Source organism: Dendropsophus ebraccatus, chromosome 15, assembly GCF_027789765.1.
Source record: "Dendropsophus ebraccatus isolate aDenEbr1 chromosome 15, aDenEbr1.pat, whole genome shotgun sequence".
NCBI classification, from domain to species: domain Eukaryota; kingdom Metazoa; phylum Chordata; class Amphibia; order Anura; family Hylidae; genus Dendropsophus; species Dendropsophus ebraccatus.
In genome coordinates, this window is record NC_091468.1 from 14,090,567 (window position 1) to 14,111,030 (window position 20,464).

Here is a 20,464-nt window from a genome sequence, read left to right on the forward strand (position 1 = left end):
GATGGTCACACAGTAGTAGGTACACTAGGCTTCCCACAGTTTTATGGGTAGTAGAGATGAGATGGAAGCCTTGATTTACTTCTCAGGAACAATGCAGATACAATGCAGATACACTGCCAGGCTTTCTCTCCCTCTCCTGCACCTAGCACTTTCCCCACCCCAACTTTCTATGTTCTGTCCTGGTCTCTGTCTGTTAAAAGAGACAGAATTCTCCTAGCAACAGGCAGTGGACAGTGGAGTTTACAGAAGTGAGATGCCTGGTGGCCAAGACTTTAGGGCTGTTTTTCTTGGATAAGGAGTCATTGTTGATAAATGATTTCATTTACAAATATGTTATGAATCACATGGAGTTGTTTGAAATGGATGGACTTGTAAATCTAAGAGTATAGTAACAGGGTCCATGCAGCTACCATATTCCTTTATGAGTGTGAGGGTTACCTAAGCAATATAACAGAGTAAAGTGGAGACAATGCCTATACATTGTGTCCAAGTGATGAGTCTTATATGCTATATCTTCTGTATATGCCCATATATATTTTGTACCTTACATGCTATGTACTATATACCTGTATATATTGTATTTTTTAAGTCACATGTATAAGGTTACACCATGTTACTGTGGTTGTTACATTGCTGTCTAAATATCTCCTCTGGGGTTGGTAGGCATAATACTGAGTAGTGATAAGTGAATACTGTTCGATCGAATAGATATTCGATCAAATAGTAAGGTATTCGATCTATCGAATATTATCGAATAGTTCGCCAAATATTCGATAAATATTCGATAAGCGTTCAAATCCCCCAGCTTCCGGTTTTTACCTCCAAGTGGTCGAATAGATGTTTTTCATTAATCGAATACTTGTTCCCATAGACTTTAATGGGATCGAATATTTGATCGAATATTCGAATATTTGGGAGATAATCGTACGAATATCGAATATTCGAATATTTCACTATTCGCTCATCGCTAGTACTGAGTCCTGTGACTGTGGGGAGCCCATAGGTTGATCATGTGCCTTAGAGGGTGCAGTAGTTTTGTGGCTGGTCCAGTATTGTGATTGTACAGAACTGCTGCTACCAGTGTGTGGTGGGCAGTGCTGCCGCCGGGTCTATGCTAGATGGGTGGCCCATACTGCTACCAGGAACAGACCAAGAGATGTGAGACCCACTGATCTAGTAAAGAAGGTGCCAAGTGACCCTATGACAGTCATCTCTGATGTGGCAGGGACTAATGGTCCATAGAAGATGTGTCCAGGAGACCTGAGTTCTGTATTTTCAGTTCCTTCCTCACTACTGCATAAGAGACTGCCACAGTGACTTTATTACAAGTATAAAGCAGACTCAGCCGGCTACTTATCGCTATATGTTGGTGATCATAGGTTTTAACCCTCCTGTTGTCTTTGCAGGTAAAGGTGATGTATTTGGAGACATATTCTGGAAAGAGACCACGCTGGCTCCATCCTGTGCCAATGTTCGAGCTTTGACCTACTGTGACCTTCACGTCATAAAGAGAGATGCCTTACAGAAAGTGCTGGATTTCTATACTGCCTTTTCTCACTCCTTCTCCCGAAACCTCATTCTTACCTATAACCTGCGTAAAAGGGTAAGTGCAATTCTAGCTAATGATTTCTTTGGATTTCTATTACATATAACTGTGATGATGCGTTATATTACTGGGGGAGGTGAGTGTGTTTTTTAAACTTTATTTTTATCGATGGTAGTCATGGGACTAGAGATCCATCCATTATAGGGAGACTACTCACAAGGGGACATCTGCTATAGGGGGACCACTCACAGGGAGCCATCTGCTATAGGGGAACTACTGACAGGGAGCCATCTGCTATAGGAGGACTACTAACAGGGAGCCATCTGCTATAGGGGGACTACTTACAAGGGGGCAATTGCTATAGGGGGACTACTAACAGGGAGCCATCTGCTATAGGGGGACTACTTACAAGGGGGCAATTGCTATAGGGGGACTACTAACAGGGAGCCATCTGCTATAGGGGGACTACTTACAGGGGGAAATTGCTATAGGGGGGGACTACTAACAGGGAGCCATCTGCTATAGGGGGACTATTTACAGGGGGCAATTGCTATAGGGGAACTACTAACAGGGATCCATCTGCTATAGGGGGACTACTTACAAAGGGCCAGCTACTATAGGGAGACTACTTAAAGGGGGCCAATTGCAATAGGGGTACTACTTACAGGGAGCCATCTGCTATAGGGAGACTACTCACAGGGGGGGCATCTACTATAAGGGGACTACTTAGAGGGGGCCAATTGCTACTAACAGAGACATCTATAATATTGGGGCTAGGGGGCCATATACTATAGGGGGATGCACAGGAGGCCATCTATTATACTGGGACTGTACGGGGGGGCCATATACTATAGGGGCTGCACACGGGTCCATCTACTATATAGGGACTTCACAGAGAGTATACTGATATAATTGATCTTGGTTTACAGGATTTGGGCTGGTGGCAGGCAGGTTGGGTGGTCAACCCAAGGTACATTTAATCTGCCCCTGCCCATAACTAAAAGCAAAACAGTGCCCCCTGCTGATGGCAGTTCATATCATCCTATCTTGAGGACAGCTCAGAGGGTAGTCTAATTCCTGACTTGGTTTTAGAGATGGGGGTCATGTGTAGGTTCATTTAACCCTGGTGCTGACTTTAGAGGATGACAAACCAAGATACTACCCATGGTCAGGGGTGAAAGAAAAAGTCATAGGACCCTATAGCAAAATAAGATGGGGCCTTGCCACCTTACAACAGCAGTACAGAAAGAGGGTTAGAGGCCTTGTTGTCCAGGGTCTCATTCATCTGTCCATAAACATATTCTGCCTTTGTCATGTGAGGGCAACTCCAGGCTTCTATGCACTGTTTTTTTTTTTTTTTTTCCACTTTGTATATTTGGTTGTTACTTGAGCTTTTATGTTCACGGTCTTTACTTTTTTAGATGCCTTTTTTTTTTCTTGTACTTTGTATATTTGGGTTGTTAGATGAGCTTTTATATCCACGTTGTTTTCAAAGGAAACAAAAACCCTAAGCAACTGTTTCTTTTTTACCATTATTATGACTCATTGGTCTATATGGGAATTGACTGAACAAAACCTTCTGTTCATTGTTTTAAAGGTGATTTTTTTTTTTCTTCTATGTTATTTTTATACAGCAAAGGGGAAAAAAATGTCATTTCTGTCACTAATGGGATGTCAGGAGAGCAATTCTGAACTTGTGCTCGGGGTAAGGCGATGAGTCAGAGGCCTCCTTGTGATTTATGCCTCCCAACCTGAATGCACCAAGAGAATATTCCGGATCGGAGCTTTGTACTGTTCAGTGGGATGAAATGGTCGTAGGTGGCACAGAGTTCATAATTCATTGCTGCCTGACAATCTGGAGCGGGTCGTAGGGTATCTGTTATTACTGACATTTCCATCAAAAAATTATTACTGAAATGCCAACTAAATGTGATAGATCCGGAGACACTTCCAGATCCCACTTTTAAAAAATAATAAGACTCTGTTGCACTATGGGAAGAAGACAAGATGGCGGGGGCAGTGTGATGGGCAACGTTCTGCTGGAGACCTTGTGTCCTGGCATCATGTGGATGTTACTGTGACACCTACCACCTACCTATATACCAAGTCCCCCCTATTCATGGCAGTGGGACCCCCTAATGGCAGCAGGATAATGCCCCGGGGGCCCACACTGCAGACATTGTTCAGAACTGAGGAACATGACAAAGAGACCGAGGTGGTGACTTTTCCTCCAGAATCCTCTGATCTCAATCTGATGGATCATCTGAGGGTCCCATTAATAGCCAGGACCCGGGGCAACTCCAACCTTTGCAACCCCTATTAAGGCAGCAAAACTAGATTATACATGGGTGTACCAAAAACCATGCTTAAAGGGGTTACCAAGGATTAGAAAAATATATCTGCTATCTTCCAAAAACATAAGGGGTCTATTCCACAGAGGGATAATCGGCCGAATCAGAGAGATAATCCGCCGAATCGGCCCAGCTCGGCCAATTATCGCTCTGTGGAATAGAGAGAACGATCAGTCGATGATCGTGTCATCGGCTGATCGTTCATTTCGGTTCATTTCAGTTCATTTCAGTTCGGTCCCGGCCAGTGATTGGCTGAGCGGTCTGTCAGTTTAGACAGCCCCGCTCCGAAGCTGCTGTGGCGCAGGACCCCGAGAGAAGGAGAAGACCTGCAGCCCGGACAGGTAATATATGGTGCAAGGGCTGCAAGGACATCAGTAACGATGTCCCTGCAGCCCTCGCTTAACGATCTTTGGGGCCGTGGAATAGGCCCAGTAAACGAGCGCCGATCTAGCAGATCGACGCTCATTTACATCGTTGATCGGGCCACCATCGGCCCGTGGAATAGGACCCTAACACATGTGTCTCTGGGTTGTGTGTGCTATGACAGCTCCATTCACTTCAATGGAACCGACCTGCTATACCAGACACAAACTGAGAATGGTGCTGTTTTTGCAATAAAGCAGCTATATTTTTGTAATCCTGGCTGACCACTTTAAAGGGGGACTTTTAAACTTTAAGTTTTTATTAAGTTTATGTATATTAAACATACAAAACAGTTTAAGTGAACCGATGCCAGAAAGTTATATAGAAAGGATTTGTCATTTACTTCTATTTAAAAAACGGCTTGGGGGTTGGGAGCCACATATGGTTCGTTCGTGACCCCATGCTGTGTGGCTCGCTTTAGAAGTCCTGAGCTATAACTATACACATAGGCAATGTACATCATTATAGTCATATCCACCAAACAATGCCAATTTCAAGGTGTAATACTAGTCTATTCATGATATCTGTTTTTCTACATTCAATTTATAGCTTCTCCATTTTTGTGTTTAAAGTGACTATATCACTTAGCTTTTCTTTTACGGATAAGAGCTGGATACTGGAACGTCATCTTTTTTCTAATCTTTCTATTTTCTGACTGTAATTTTTTTTCATTTTACATTTTGTACATTGTTATGGGGGCTACCATCTTACCTGAGTTGTTTTTAACAGCATTTAGTGACATGCTTTAAGGCTCTAACCCTCAAGGGCATCGATGACAGTAGATAGAAGCAGTCCTACTGAGATGAATGTAAAACATTACTGAGCATGCTCTGTGACCAGTGACCCAAAGGGAGCTGCTATTGTCTCCTCTGCTATGCTGTAATGCTGTACAGCTCACTTTACAGCAGCCTCCTCTTATCACCACAGACACAACAGGAAGTCTCAGCTTAGTTTTAGCCCCAGTGGTGAAAATGAAAATTGCAAGATATCAGGATTATTTTATAATATAGATAGAAACATGAAAATTAAAAAATCATTTTCTGATTTTACATCCCCTTTAATGTGAGTCTTGATTAACAGTCAAAGATGATTGTGGCCCCCAAAAAGTCGGGAACCCCTACAAAAAATTTAAATGCAAAAATAGTCATTTAGGAGCCCTTTGCACCTCTGTCTTCCAGGAGCTCGGTGTAGTCTAATTATACATATCGCCCAGGGGGCAACCAAATCCAGCTGGACAGCTCTGCGGCGCAGTGCCCAGTGACTCTACCCCCGCTCTGAGCCGCGGCAAGGAAGCCAGTTATGTGTTTAATCACAGGAAAAAGATTCTCTCTCTGCTTTCTGTCAGGCTGCAGATGTCAGACATATTGAAATAAAATGCATTATTAATGCCCATCCTGCCATATATCCAAGTTTTTATGACAAATACGCCGCACAAGGAAACCTGAAGCTTATTCATGTAAGACTATATTCAGCATAAAGTGGCACAATCTGCACATTATCCTTGTAGAAGGTAGCATTATTCCTTCACTTTCACCTGATTCAGGCGACTCTCGTGCAAGGACTAAAAATAATTTCCCGTCTTTTTTAGTTTCCTGAATGGCAAGACTGCCGGCCTGTGTGCGCCGATCTGTAGTTTGTCCATTGTCATCCTGGCAGCAAAGCCATTGGGTTATTTTTGCCCCTGTCCGTGCTCCTCCCCTCTGCTGCCTGCCGTTTCCGTCTCTGCCCATAGGGTGCGCACACGCTCCCTCTCAGCCTCCTAAAGGGAATGTGTCACCTAGATTTTCTTTTACTGAATAGAGCCAGATACTAAAACTTGTTCTTTTACCCAAATCTGTTTCTATTGTATGACTATAATTTTTTTTATTTCACTTTTTATACATTGTTATGGGGGGTGGCCATATTGCCTGAGCTGTTTTTAAAATTAAAAGCGTTTGTTGACATGCTTTACAGCAAGCCTCATGGACATAGATGACAATAGACACTGTCCCCTTGATATGAATGTGAAACATTACTGAGCGCGCTCTGTGACCTGTGAAGAGGTCATTCCACAGGGAGCTGCTATGGTGTCACTCGTCGCTGCAATGGTGTACAGATCACTTTACAGCAGCCTCCTCTTATCACCACAGACACAACAGGAAGTGTCAGCTTTATTTTTAGCCCCAGTGGTGAGAATGAAAACTGCAAGATCTCATTTTATAATATAGATAGAAAAATGGAAAATTAGTAAAAAAAAAATACCAAAAAGTCGCAAAAAATATATGTTTAACATAAAATTGTAATTTATATTATAGGTCATTTTCTGATGACACATTGGTTCGAATTCTCATATGAAGCTTGAAGGATAAAAGTCAGGGGACTGCTCAGGCAACGTCCTCAGATGGCTGGGTCCACATTCACTGCACATTGTTGCAATATCTTTCCCCAATGCCTTTCGGTGCCGTTGTGCCTCTCAAGCCTAATGATATTTCAGAAGCCGCACCCAACATGAACCAATGTTTTCCAGGGCCCCCTAGAAGCTACATGGTACCTACTGTATGGTCAAAGGGAAAAAATCTAGAATTACTCAATGTTTAAAAATCAATTTGTAATTTAAAACCAATCAGTTTAAACAAATCCGGAACAAGTCTAAAATAGTCTCAAGGAAAAGGGAAAGTATGTACAGATCTTACCAATATAACTGTGTGAGAACATGGCTGTAAAATAGAGTTGTCAAGGGAAAGGACTATAGAATGATATAGATCCAAATCCACAATAGACTGTGGCAGAAGATGTTGGTTGTTCCCAGACAGAAGTGCAAAGGAAATGGTAAATTATAATATAATATATTAAAAGTCAAAATAAAAAGCTTAAAGCAACATACATAGAAAAGAGAAAATCCACAACAAAACAAATGGAAAAGTGATGTAAAGCATACTTTCTTTCTTGTTCCTTCTGCTCCCTTATGATGATGTTGAATTCCACAAGGTGAAGGTGATTCCTATATACAGAAATCTCACATTATTGCTATCCTTCTCAGCTCATGTCAGTCCTCCACCACAACATTGGTTATCGTTCCATTGGAGGAAGCTCATAATCCAGAGAACCACTTAATCTGCTAAATTCTCAACCTGGCAAAAAAAAAAAAGAAAAAAAAAAGGCAAGACCATATTAACCAGTTACATATAAATCAGCTTTATCATTCATCATGTTTAGGGTTTTAACATATATATATATATATATATATGTATATTTAATTATTATTTTTTTAACCTTACATTTATTCATTGTTATTTTGTATTGCGGTCATTTTATATTATGGCTTTTCTTTTACTTTTTTTAGACACAGAATTTTCAGCTGCAAAAAATAAAAAATAAAAATCAATAAAAACTAGCGTCGTAATCAGAAGACATTATGATCTCTAGAACCGACTGGTAACAAATAACAATACTCACTTCACCCCAATCACCAGTAGTGATGGTAAATCTTCTAAGGCCTCTGTTTAGGTCAACTCAATAATACTCCATTATGGATGGAACTCTGATAGACTCTGGAGAATTACTAAGTTCAAGGATAAAGTCTCCGGACCAAGCAATCCAGCAGACCTCTTGGATTAACCCTGCCAATCTCAGTTCACATACAATGAAAAACTTTATTTTTTCAATTTTTATAACAATGCTGTTATGATGTAATTTTATATCATGTTTGTAAGTGGGGTGAACCACAGGTTACCCCTTATTTACCCCCCTACCTTACATAAAAGTGTATTTACAGTATGTTCCTTTAGGGAATGTGTCACCTACATTTTCTTTCACCAATTAGAGTCAGATACTACAACGTTTTCTTTTATTCTAATCTGTTTCTATTTTCTGACTTTAATTTTTTTATTTCACTTTTTGTACATTCTTATGGAGGCTGCCATATTGCCTGGGCTGTTCTTAACAGCATTTAGTGACATGCTTTACAGTAAGACTCATGGAGATAGACAACAACAGACATACTTTGTCCCCTTGAGATGAATGTGAAATATTACTGAGCTCGCTCTGTAACCTGTGAAGAGGTCATTTCCCCAGGGAGCTGCTATTATCTTCTCTATCTCAGGTGTCACATGTCGCTGAAATGCTGTACAGATCACTTTACAGCAGCCTCCTCTTATCACCGCAGACACAACAAGAAGTCTTAGCTTAGTTTTAGCCCCAGTGGTGAGAATGGAAACTGGAAGATCTCAGAATTGTTTTATAATAAAGATAGAAAAAAAAATAGAAATATAGAAAAAAAAAGTCACCAAAAGTTTTTTAAAAATATGTTTTAACATAAAAGCATTATTTAAATAAGTCATTTTCTGATGACACATTCCCTTTAAGAAATGTATATTGCTGTACTTGTGTGGCTATGCTATGTTTGTACTGGATGATTATACGATACATCTCATAGAGATCATTCACTTTTTATACCATTGTATATAGCGGTGCTGCCATACTCCATGATAGTGGTTAGCATCAAGAATAAAATTTTCTGGATCTCTATGGTGTCTGTCAGTAAAGACTAATGCTAACAGGATGGTGGGTGGTGGTAGGTGGTCTATAAGTATTTGGTGCCCAGTGAGTGCATATGTGCATGATACCTGCCAGAGAGAGAGGGGGGAGGTCTAGGTGCAGCCCCTAAGGAACAAGCAGGTGGACTGAAAAACAACGATGCATGCACCTATGGTTCAAGCATAATCGTTAATGATCTCAAACAACCGATATTGCGAAAGACCTGAAAACGTTTACTCATTTCCATGGAACTATAATCGTTACTTATGATCGTATTTGCGATTGTTTTTCCTTTGCTATTTCTTCGCTATTGCGTTCATATCTACTGCGAACGACCGAAAGACGTCTTATTCGATGCGAACGATTTGCGAACATTTTGCAGGTCTTATAAAGCGATCAACGATTTCTGGTTCGGACGTTAATCCTTAACTGCATTTCAAACGAACGATTATCGTTTAGATTCGAACGATTTAACGATAATCTGAACGATAATCGTTCGGTGGAATAGGGCCCTAACAGAACACCAAATGGCTTGTGAGCCTAATAGAGCATCTGCCCAAGTTATTCTGGAAAAACATATTGGTCTAGAACCATGGAAAATGCATAGAGGGGATTGTCTGATTAGGGGAAGGCCTGTAGAGAACAATCCAGAAAGTGGACCATGGTTAGAGGAGACCAGGGATGGGTCTACAAAGTGGCAAACCCAAAGGTCCTATTCCACGGAGCGATTTTTAACGAATAACGACTAACGATAAACGATCTCAAACAAGATTGTTTATCGTTAACCTGAAATCGTTCAACATATTACACAGAACGATTCCTTCTGATCCCAGCAAAACAATGGACAATGTGCAATTACACTGAACGATTAGTGAAAAAATGCAGAATTTGAGCGAACGGTTGTGGAATTACAGCGAACGATTAACAATAATTTTAGGTTCAGATCTAAATCAACGATCAACGACATATGAACGATTTTTCGATCGTTGCCTGCAATTACACAGAGCGATTATCGTTTAAATTCGAATGATATAATGTTTTTTTCGCACGATAATCGTCCTGTGTAATAGGGCCCATAGGCTGAGTATATACCGGTGTACCCTCCTCCTGAATACGGGAAGATGACTGGTCCAGTGTGTATGTGTGCATGCACATCTCTTAAAACAAAGGGTGGTCCCTGTACAAAAGACTTGGACTACCTGGTGGTCAGGGATCGTATTCAGGTAGTGCATACATGTTTTTTAAATAAGTAGTCATGGGCGATTAAGGGGCAATGTAATGAAGGGTAGCAGCCTAGCACTCAGGTACTCCAAAAGAAGTGGGTTGGCTCCGGCATAGGGTAGCCTCCCACCCAGAGACCCAAAGGAGCATAAACAGTACAGAGAAAGCTGGCAGCCATCTTGGGTACAACCTGACAATCTTGGGGACTAGTGGTGTTGCACACGGCCTCCTTGGCTTCAGTATGAGACCATTGTTTCCAAAGTCACAGTTGGCGTCAAGAACATTAAAGGAGAATTCCATCCGGGATCCATTTTTTCAAATGAGGAGGTGGAAGAAAAAAGTAACATCAACCTCCCTCCCTGGCTCCAGTGTTGTTGCCTGCATACCATGGCTCCGTTCCCCGACCGCTCCCTGGTCTTGGGACGTGACATGGCAGGTTCGGCTGTAGCGGTGTCCCACCCCTGAATGACTGTGCAGGCCTGCCCCGTCACACCCCCAGTCCTGTCTCAATACCATCAAGTAGCCGGGGAATGGAATGGCAATATGGGCCATTCCATCCAAACTGGGTGGGTGTTCATTTTGTTAATTTTTTTACCCACCCCCTCCCCTTTAAAAACAGGGGTCTTGGAGTTCTCCTTTAGGCTATGTTCACACTACGTATATTTTCGCGGCCGGACATATACGTGTTAAACTCCGGCCGGGAATTTACGCAAGTTGCGGCCGGCTACGTACGGACCGCGAACTTACGCCCGTAGTCTACTTACGCTTCCCGAGCGCCCTACGTAGCGATCTGACAGCGGTCTTTTACTTGGAAATCTTCGCCTAGCCCCGTACACCCCACAGAACCTTTTGGATCGGCACAAAAAGCTGCAAAATGAAGAAATCACCACTACGTACGGGACCGCATGTAACGCTACGGGCGTAAGTTACGGCATTTTCGTCCTCAAACAATGGTCTGGTTCATTTTTTACGGCGCCGCGTACGATCTGGGCGTAAGTTCGTACGTAGTGTGAATGGTGCAGCCGTACATCGTATACTTTCCATTGTGCGCAAACTACGTAAGTCTCCGGCCGCTTATTCACGGAGCGCGCTACGGCTGGAAACTTACGTAGTGTGAACATAGCCTTAACCTGAAAATTGTCACCAGGCATGTTACGTCTGTTTAATTGACCGCAACCATGAAGCATGCTGTAAGAAAAACAGAGAAGTCAATTGTTGAACCAGAAACCATCGGAACATTCCATCAGCGTGCCCCCCCCCCCCTTTTATATTCCCAGTGCAGTTGCTGCTATTCCCGACACTCATGTAGTTTTTGATTAATTCAGTGACACGGGTCATTTATATACAATGTGAAGGGGATTTATTACTCTAAATGCATCCAGATTCTGACTCAAAATGCAACAAAGAGAGTGAATGTAGAGAACTTGATTAGACGTCTTCCTTAGCTCTCTCCATTGTATCGCTGCCTATTACCTTCCTGTACAATACAAGCAGTCCCATCTCCTGGAGACCCCTACCCTATCTCCTGGAGACCCCTACCCTCTCTCCTGGAGACCCCTATCCTATCTCCTGGAGACCCCTACCCTAACTCCTGGAGACCCCTACCCTCTCTCCTGGAGACCCCTACCCTCTCTCCTGGAGACCCCTACCCTCTCTCCTGGAGACCTCTACCCTATCTCCTGGAGACCACTACCCTCTCTCCTGGAGACCCCTACCATATCTCCTGGAGACCCCTACCCTCTCTCCTGGAGACCCCTACCCTCTCTCCTGGAGACCCCTACCCTCTCTCCTGGAGACCTCTACCCTATCTCCTGGAGACCCCTACCCTCTCTCCTGGAGACCCCTACCCTCTCTCCTGGAGACCCCTATCCTATCTCCTGGAGACCCCTACCCTAACTCCTGGAGACCCCTACCCTAACTCCTGGAGACCCCTACCCTCTCTCCTGGAGACCTCTACCCTCTCTCCTGGAGACCACTACCCTCTCTCCTGGAGACCCCTACCCTCTCTCCTGGAGACCCCTACCCTCTCTCCTGGAGACCCCTACCCTTTCTCCTGGAGACCCCTACCCTATCTCCTGGAGACCCCTACCCTCTCTCCTGGAGACCCCTACCCTATCTCCTGGAGACCCCTACCCTCTCTCCTGGAGACCCCTATCCTATCTCCTGGAGACCCCTACCCTATCTCCTGGAGACCCCTACCCTATCTCCTGGAGACCACTACCCTCTCTCCTGGAGACCCCTACCCTATCTCCTGGAGACCCCTACCCTCTCTCCTGGAGACCCCTACCCTATCTCCTGGAGACCCCTACCCTCTCTCCTGGAGACCCCTACCCTATCTCCTGGAGACCCCTACCCTCTCTCCTGGAGACCCCTATCCTATCTCCTGGAGACCCCTACCCTATCTCCTGGAGACCCCTACCCTATCTCCTGGAGACCACTACCCTCTCTCCTGGAGACCACTACCCTCTCTCCTGGAGACCCCTACCCTCTCTCCTGGAGACCCCTACCCTCTCTCCTGGAGACCCCTACCCTCTCTCCTGGAGACCCCTACCCTCTCTCCCAGATAACATTCGGCTAATAAATGGAATTGCTGATTTCTAGATTACATTATACTGTGGATTACAATGAGAAGTTTGGGTCTGGTGGTGCAGTTTATAGTGTGTTGCTTGTGCGTTAGTTATCATTGTTCTCTGGTTGTTGTTTCTTGTATAGATCCTGGATTTTGTTTGGTTTAGCATGTTTTATATATATATATATATATATATATATATATATATATATATATATATCTTAAGCTTGACTTTCCCATTTACTGTACCTTGAGCATGTCGTGTAAATCTGGCGCTCCAGACAGGTCAGCAGGAAGAGAGACCGCTCATTATAGGCGACAGCCTTTATTTCTTTTAGTACAGAACACGATGTGATTGTACATGCGAGCCCATGGTTTTTTTCCTCCTTTGTTGTGTACAATTGATTTTATTTCTTTGTTGTTTTTGTTTTCTATTTGACAAAAAATCTGAAAAAAAAAAAATCCATGCTCCAACCTGCTCTGATAGTAAACACTTTCCGGTGAATTTTAGAAATTTAAGTTGTGAGATTCTTACCTGTATAATATAAATATTTATATTAATATATCTAAACAATCAGTTTAAAAGGGGCTTAAAGCGACTCTGTACCCCCAATTTACCCCCCCCACCACCACTTGTACTGTCAGATAGCTGCTTTTAATCCAAGATCTGTCCTTGGGTCCATTTGGCAGCTGATGCAGTTATTGTCCTAAAAAACAACTTTTAAACTTGCAGCCCTGTGTCAATGTGGCATGAGTGTCTGTGCCCTAGGCCTGCACCGCCTCTTCATACTCCCTCCCCGCCCTCCTCATCATTAGGAATGCCCCTGGGAAGAATTTCACCTATTCATCGTCTGAACACTGCACATGTGCCCTAAAGATCCAGCACATGTGCAGTGTTTAGACACATGAAGTTTATAAGTTGTTTTTTAGGACAATAACTGCATCACCTGCCGAACGGACCCCAGGACAGATCTTGGATTAAAAGCAGCTATCCGAAGGTACAAGTTTTTTGTTTTGTTTTGGGGGGGGGGGGGGATTGTGGGTAAAGGGGTTATCCAGGATTTTTTTTTTTTTTTTTAAAGTACAGCTACCTTTTTTCAAAAATGGCACCACCCTTGTCCTCGGGTTTTGTTTGGTATAACAATTCAGCTCCATTCACTAGCAATACCTCACCCAAACTGAGGACTAGAGGGGTTATGTTTTGGGTAAAAGCAGCCACGTTTTTTTTTTGCCAGGATAATTTCTTTAAAGAGTCTGGAGTTCAGATAAAAACTTAAAAGAAGGCCACCACAAAATGACACACATGGTAGCAGTAAAACACAAAACATTTTTGCCCTCTACGTGTACCTTCTCTGCACAGCAGGCCATGTGGGTATCAGTCTACACCCCCTTTACAGTGAAACCACACCCCTTTTAATGTAAAGTCACATCCTCTCTTATTAAGCCACACCCTCTACAACTAAGCCACTTTAGGATGAAACCACGCCCTCTCCTGGTAAGCCACACCCTCTACTCACACTAGAATTTTGATGCACTTGCAATCAATCTGCCCCAATGTGCTTCTATATAGAATTATTATTTTTCTTTTATCCGTGAAACTTTTCTCATACAGAACATAGAAAATAACCCAAGCTTATGCGTAAATGTGTAAATAAAATAACCCCACATTCCGCTTCCTACGTGAATTTTTATTCTAATAAAATGTCAATAAATGTCAGATGAAACCATTAGCTGAAAGCTTTGCGGAGTGAGGTCCCTGAGAAGAGTGACATTGCCTGAGTACTCACCCCATCCTCTATTATGTTGATTACTCACCTGACAGCCATGATGACGTACGACCTTCAGACACTATAGGTCACTCCATACCCTGTAAACTGCGCGCCAGTCACTATTTAAAGGGAAATGTACATTATAAATGACTATAGTCTGTATTTTATTTCCTATATCTTTATGCTAATTTACCTAATATCCAGACCCATCGCACCCACAATTGTATCTTTCCTCTAAACTCTTTTATTTTTTTAAAGGTCATCCAAGCCGATAGGAAAGTAGGTTGGCCTTTAGCTACACATGTAATTTAAGTAATGGAGTCTTTAGGCTTTCAACCCTTTAAGATAGGGATGGGGAAACTTTGGTCTTCCAGCTGTTGCAAAACTACAAGTCCCATCATGCTTGGACAGCTAGAGCTTTGGCTGTCCAGGCATGATGGGACTTGTAGTTTTGCAACAGCTGGATTTCTTCACTTCATTAAAGAGGTGCTCTGCTTAAAAAAAAAAAAAATGTTCAAATCTGTTATACAGATTTGTAATTTGCTTCTATTTAAAAAAAAATCACATCCTTCAGTACTTATCAGCTGCTGTATGTACTGCAGGAAGTGGTGTATCCTTTCCAGTCTGACACAGTGCTCTCTGCTGCCACCTCTGTTCATGTCAGGAACTTTCCAGAGCAGGAGAGGTTTTCTATGGGGATTTGCTGCTGCTCTGCACAGTTCCTGACATGGACAGAGGTGGCAGCAGAGAGCGCTGTGTCAGACTGGAAAGAATACACCACTTCCTGCAGGACATACAGCAGCTGATAAGTACTGAGAAGGTGTAGATTTCTGCCGTGATTTACGCCTACAAGAAGGCATAGTAAATCTTGCCGTGTCCCCCCTGCTCGTCCAATGAGTGACGTACTCCAGGGAGGAGTGAATCTGCCCCTTCTCCCTGGTGTACGCCAGTGGTGCAGCCTTCATAATTGTCCCCCAATGGGCTTAGTCTTCTATAGGCATCATAGTGTTATATCTTGCATTGTTGAGTGTCACTAATATTTCTGTACAAGGACATATAACTCAGTACCAGCTGGAGAGATGAGGCTACCTGCCGCTCGCTCTGTATTTCTGCTCATGTTCAGATGACAGAGGGGAAGGAGTCCAACATTTGGGCTCAGAGCTGTTCTATTCTTCCCCATCCTGCATTATCCTAAGCTTTTCATATAGAATCATAAATGAAGACTTAGTGCATCAGTGGATCAGAGTCTGCTTAATATCATATGGAAATTACACCTACCTCCGAGTATATATGGAAACGACCACAAGATATATTCATATGAAATCCATGAGAAATAATTGCCCCAGCAGATGCCATGTAATTGTGTATTCTTCTAAAAGCGTTTATGGGGGAGAATAGGATGAGCCGCCTATGGGTCCGGCCTTAGAAGAAGTTTTTCATCATCTTTGTGGTGCCCAAATCCAATAAAGAGACAAAGCGACCATCATTCCTCTGCTGTGTCTATAACTCTCCCTCACTCTGTATGAACACCACGTCAGTGGCCCTGTGTCTCTGCGGCCAAGCTCCCTATCCATAGCCCAATGATGAAACATACAAAGTCAATGAAAAAGCTGCACAGTTCCTGACATGGACAGAGGTGGCAGCAGAGAGCACTGTGTCAGACTGGAAAAAATACACCACTTCCTGCAGGACATACAGCAGCTGATAAGTACTGGAAGACTTGATATTTAAATAGAAACAATTTTTAAATTTGTTTAACTTATTAACTCCGTTGATTTAAAGACATTTTTTTCTCCAGAGTGTCCCTTTAACACAGAAATGTATGTCATGGTGTCACTAAGGGGGTCTCACGCAGAGAGCCCTCTCTATACGCAACAGCTACATTCCATACACAACAGTTATGCTATCATCAGCTGTGGGGCTCTACCATCATCATGTGTAATTTGGTGCAATTGGTGTCGCAAAAAAAAAAAAAAAAAAGAGGACCTCATATGGGTCTGTAGATAAAAATATGAAAGCACTATGGCATTTTAAACACAATGAGGGAGAGACAAGAGAGCAAAAATTAAATTTGGCTGTGACATGAAGGGGTTAATATGTCAAGGGGTTTCAGAAAGTTATATACCTTTTATAATTTATTTCTATTTAAAAATGTCAAGTCTTCCAGTACTTATCAGCTGCTGTATGTCCTGCAGGAAGTGGTGCATTCTCTCCAGTCTGACACAGTGCTCTCTGCTGCCAACTCTGTCCATGTCAGGAAGTTTCCAGAGCAGGAGAGGTTTTCTAGGTCTTGCTCCTGCTCTGGACAGTTCCTGACATGGACAGAGGTGGCAGCAGAGAGCACTGTGTCAGACTGCCACTTCCTGTAGGACATACAGCAGCTGATAAGTACTGGAAGACTAGAAATTTTTAAATAGAAGTAAATTATAAATCAGCTCATTTTAAAGGAAAAGATTCTGGCTGGAGTACCCCTTTAATATTGCAGTTTAGTCAAACTGAATTCACTCAAGCTAGACTGCAGTAGCAGACACAAGCCATGGTTCTGGAAGAAAGCTGCCATGTTTCTGATATAGCGGACAACCCCTTTAAAAATGACCTGAGATAATGTCACACAGGGGAATATCTGCTGTATTTGCAGGTGCGGCAATACAGTATGTGGACGGTGTAGTTGAGACGTGTCAGCACTTATTGCCATCTAAAATCCTTTGATTGATTTTCATACTTTGACTAAAAGAAGTCTGACCTTTACAGACAAGGGAACAAAGCGAGAGGGAACATGAATTTAATCCAGCACTTGTACCGGTGTATGGCTGCTCACTGAGCCGTGATCTATGTGTTGTACTTACAATAAATGGATATTTATTTCCAGTCACATAAATTGCCTCCTTATGTGTCTCCATAAAAAGAACACATAAAAAGCAGATAAATACACTTAATATATACCCAACAGCGCATAACTTTGCTGGGAATAGAAAATACTGTAGAAGCCAGGCCATATCGCAAAAATATAAATGTTCCGGTTTCCTTGAATGTGGCTATACAGTGTTATTCTGTTACCCTTAAAAAAAGAACATTGAATCTCCCTTAAAATAAATTTGTATAGTGAAAAAAAACCTGTACTGGCCATAGGTTTGTAAAATAGACTTTGCAACAACAACAAAAAAAGAAAACAACTGCACAGTTCTGTACTACAAGTGAATATAAGACATTTTCTAATATATCTTATCAGACAAAAATGCTTTATTCTCCTGTTTTTAAGCATAAGCATTGACTCTTTCTTAGCTGTTGTCTATTACCCTGAAAAATCATCTCAGTGCTGTCCTTGTTCCATTCTGTAGCAGCTTAGTGCTAAAATTTACAAGCAATACAAGTTTATAAAGGGGGTAGGAGGGGGATGAAGATGGGAGGAGGAGTGCCTGGGTACATAGCTCACTATAGATTTCTCATGGCCTCCTTGCTATGATAGTTGAGCTGTTATTGGTTGGCACAATACACCATCTTTTTTTTTTAATATGGATTGATAAATCTGAACCATAGATTTTAAGCCCAACCCTTTGGATAAGCTCCACCCCTCAACCAATTACCAGCTGCAAACCATTCAGATCACCTAGGAACTATCCCTGTGTTCTCTGCACGATTTCTACAAGACATTTATAAATTAAGGCTCTGTGCAAACAACTTCTTTTTATACTCATTTCGCAGCCATTTTTTTTAACTCCTAGATGACCTAGGACGCACCTGTATGCCCTGGCCGCCTTTTACCAGCTGACCCTGGGCCTACCGGTATGTCCTGTGTTATGAAGTGCGCTCCGGAGCGGAGCACACTTCATAGCAGGTGGGGGCGGCTGCAATCAGCCGCCGGGCCCTCACCATTAATGACAGGCTGCACCAATCGTGCTGCAGCCTATCATTAACCCCTTAAACGCCGCGTTTAAGTGTAAATGACATGAGCAGCTCCTGTCACTTACCAATAAGGGCCCCTGCAGTGTGACTGCAGGGGTCCTGATCGCTGTGTCGGACCCCTGAAGGTCTCTTACCTTCCTCCATGCGGTCCGATCGGCGCTCTGCTCATTGAGTCTGCCACAGGCAGGCAGTGTGTTAAAAAAATTTAAAATGTTTTTAAAAACACCCCAAAGCCCCACCCCCAATAAAAGTAAAAATCACCCCCTATCCCATAATATAAATACAACATATAAAAAGAAATAAACATATAATATACTGTAGCGTGCTTAATTGTTTGAACTATTAAAATATACCAATCGCCATCCCGTACGGCGAGCAGCATAAACGAAAAGGAGAGAAAAAGCGCCAGGATTGCTGATTTTTCTTACATTATAGATATAAAAAAGTGATCAAAACGCCTGAGCTACACAAATATGGTATTATTAAAAACTAGAGATCATGGTGCAAAAAAAATGACACCCCATACAGCCCCATAGGTGAGAAAATAAAACTGTTATAGGAGTCACAATAGGCCCATTTTATTAATAATTAATTGCAAAAAAAAAGGGATTTAAAGGACAACTCCCACAAAATTTTTTTTTTGCTCATTTAACACACATTACAAAGTTATATAACTTTGTAATGTGGTTAAATACCCGGCCTGGCCCCCTTCCCCCACTTTCGGACCCCCGACCCCCCACCCCGGAAGTTAAGGAATGTATACATTACCTATTACGATCGTCACGGTCCTCTTCTCCCGGGCGGCATCTGGTGACGACGACGTCAGAGCCGAGGGGCGGTCCGGGTCTTCTTCCTCCTCGGCGTCTTCATGCAAAGTGAATGGGGATGAAAAGGCTGCTGGTGCACATGCGCACCAGCAGCCTTTTCATTGGCTGGAGCGCATCACATGGCTTCCAGCTTGCTCAGCCCTGATTGGCTGAGCTTGCTGGAAGCCATGTGATGCGCTCCAGCCAATGAAAAGGCTGCCGGTGCGCAAGCGCACTGGCAGCCTTTTCCATCCCCTGGACCCGGAAGTTGGAGACATCGCTGGATGGCGGACGGCGGCGACGGAGAGGCGGACGGCGGGCGAATCGAGTGGCGATCGTCACCGGAGAGATGGTGAGTATGGTGTCTGTGTGTGTCTGTGTTTTTTTTTTTTTTTGGGGTCCCGCGGGAGTTGTCCTTTAATTACAGATGCTTGGTAACGTTAGTTAGCAACAAGATGGTTAATGTAACCCCCGCTGGAGGCGCCCCGGCCGGCGGCACTACTCCGCAGTGGGCTACGCTGATGTTGCAGTTCCAAAAATTCCTAGGAAGGTTGAGTGACGTCACTGCTTGTACGGGTGCCTGTTGAGGCCAAAAAAGTAATCAACGCGTTTCAGCAACAATAGCGGTTGCCCTCGTCAGGATTATCCGTAGCCCACATCAGCGTAGCCCACTGCGGAGTAGTGCCGCCGGCCGGGGCGCCTCCAGCTGGGGTTACATTAACCATCTTGTTGCTAACTAACGTTACCAAGCATCTGTAAAAGATCTACAACTAATACATATACCGAACATCACGGAAAGCATTTCGCAGAAGGATAATCAGGTAATCATTATCATTTATTTCACATAGCAACCACTAACAGCACTATACATAGGATTGCTTATATATTGCGCTTTATGTCAATAGATCTTTTTTATATATATTTTATCCCCCAGTGAACCTACGGGTGTTCAGCGGCATCTCTTAGTGCAGCGCTAGTCAGGGGTTATCTTAACCTCATTATATATATTTAAAAAAATATATATAACATTAGAGAATCTGTGTAACCTGCATATGGTTGTGTTCGGACTGACCTATAGAGTAATAGTATCATGTCGCTTTTACCATATAGTGCATTACGTAGACACAGGAACCCCCCAAACGTTACCATATTGCATTCTTTTTTCCAATTTCCCCAATTTATATCTTCATAAATAATATATTTGGGATTCCGTCATACATGTTATGGTAAAATGAAAGACGCCATTACAAAGTACAACTATTCCTGTAACAAATAAGCCATTACATGGACCTGTAGATAGAAAACTGAACGTGCTAGAGAGGAGGGAGGAGGGAAAAACGAAAATACAAAAATGAATATTG

The 20,464-nt window shown here is 42.9% G+C and overlaps 1 protein-coding gene across 2 annotated transcripts in view; it reads left to right on the forward strand.

Annotated features, from left to right (window-relative positions):
- KCNH1 (potassium voltage-gated channel subfamily H member 1) overlaps positions 1 to 20,464 on the forward strand; it is a 250,570-nt gene that overhangs the window by 174,836 nt on the left and 55,270 nt on the right. For both annotated transcript variants that reach the window (XM_069954618.1, XM_069954617.1), the window contains one exon: positions 1,407 to 1,603. In XM_069954618.1, the coding sequence (XP_069810719.1) occupies positions 1,407 to 1,603 (197 nt within the window). The remainder of the gene's footprint in view (positions 1 to 1,406; positions 1,604 to 20,464) is intronic.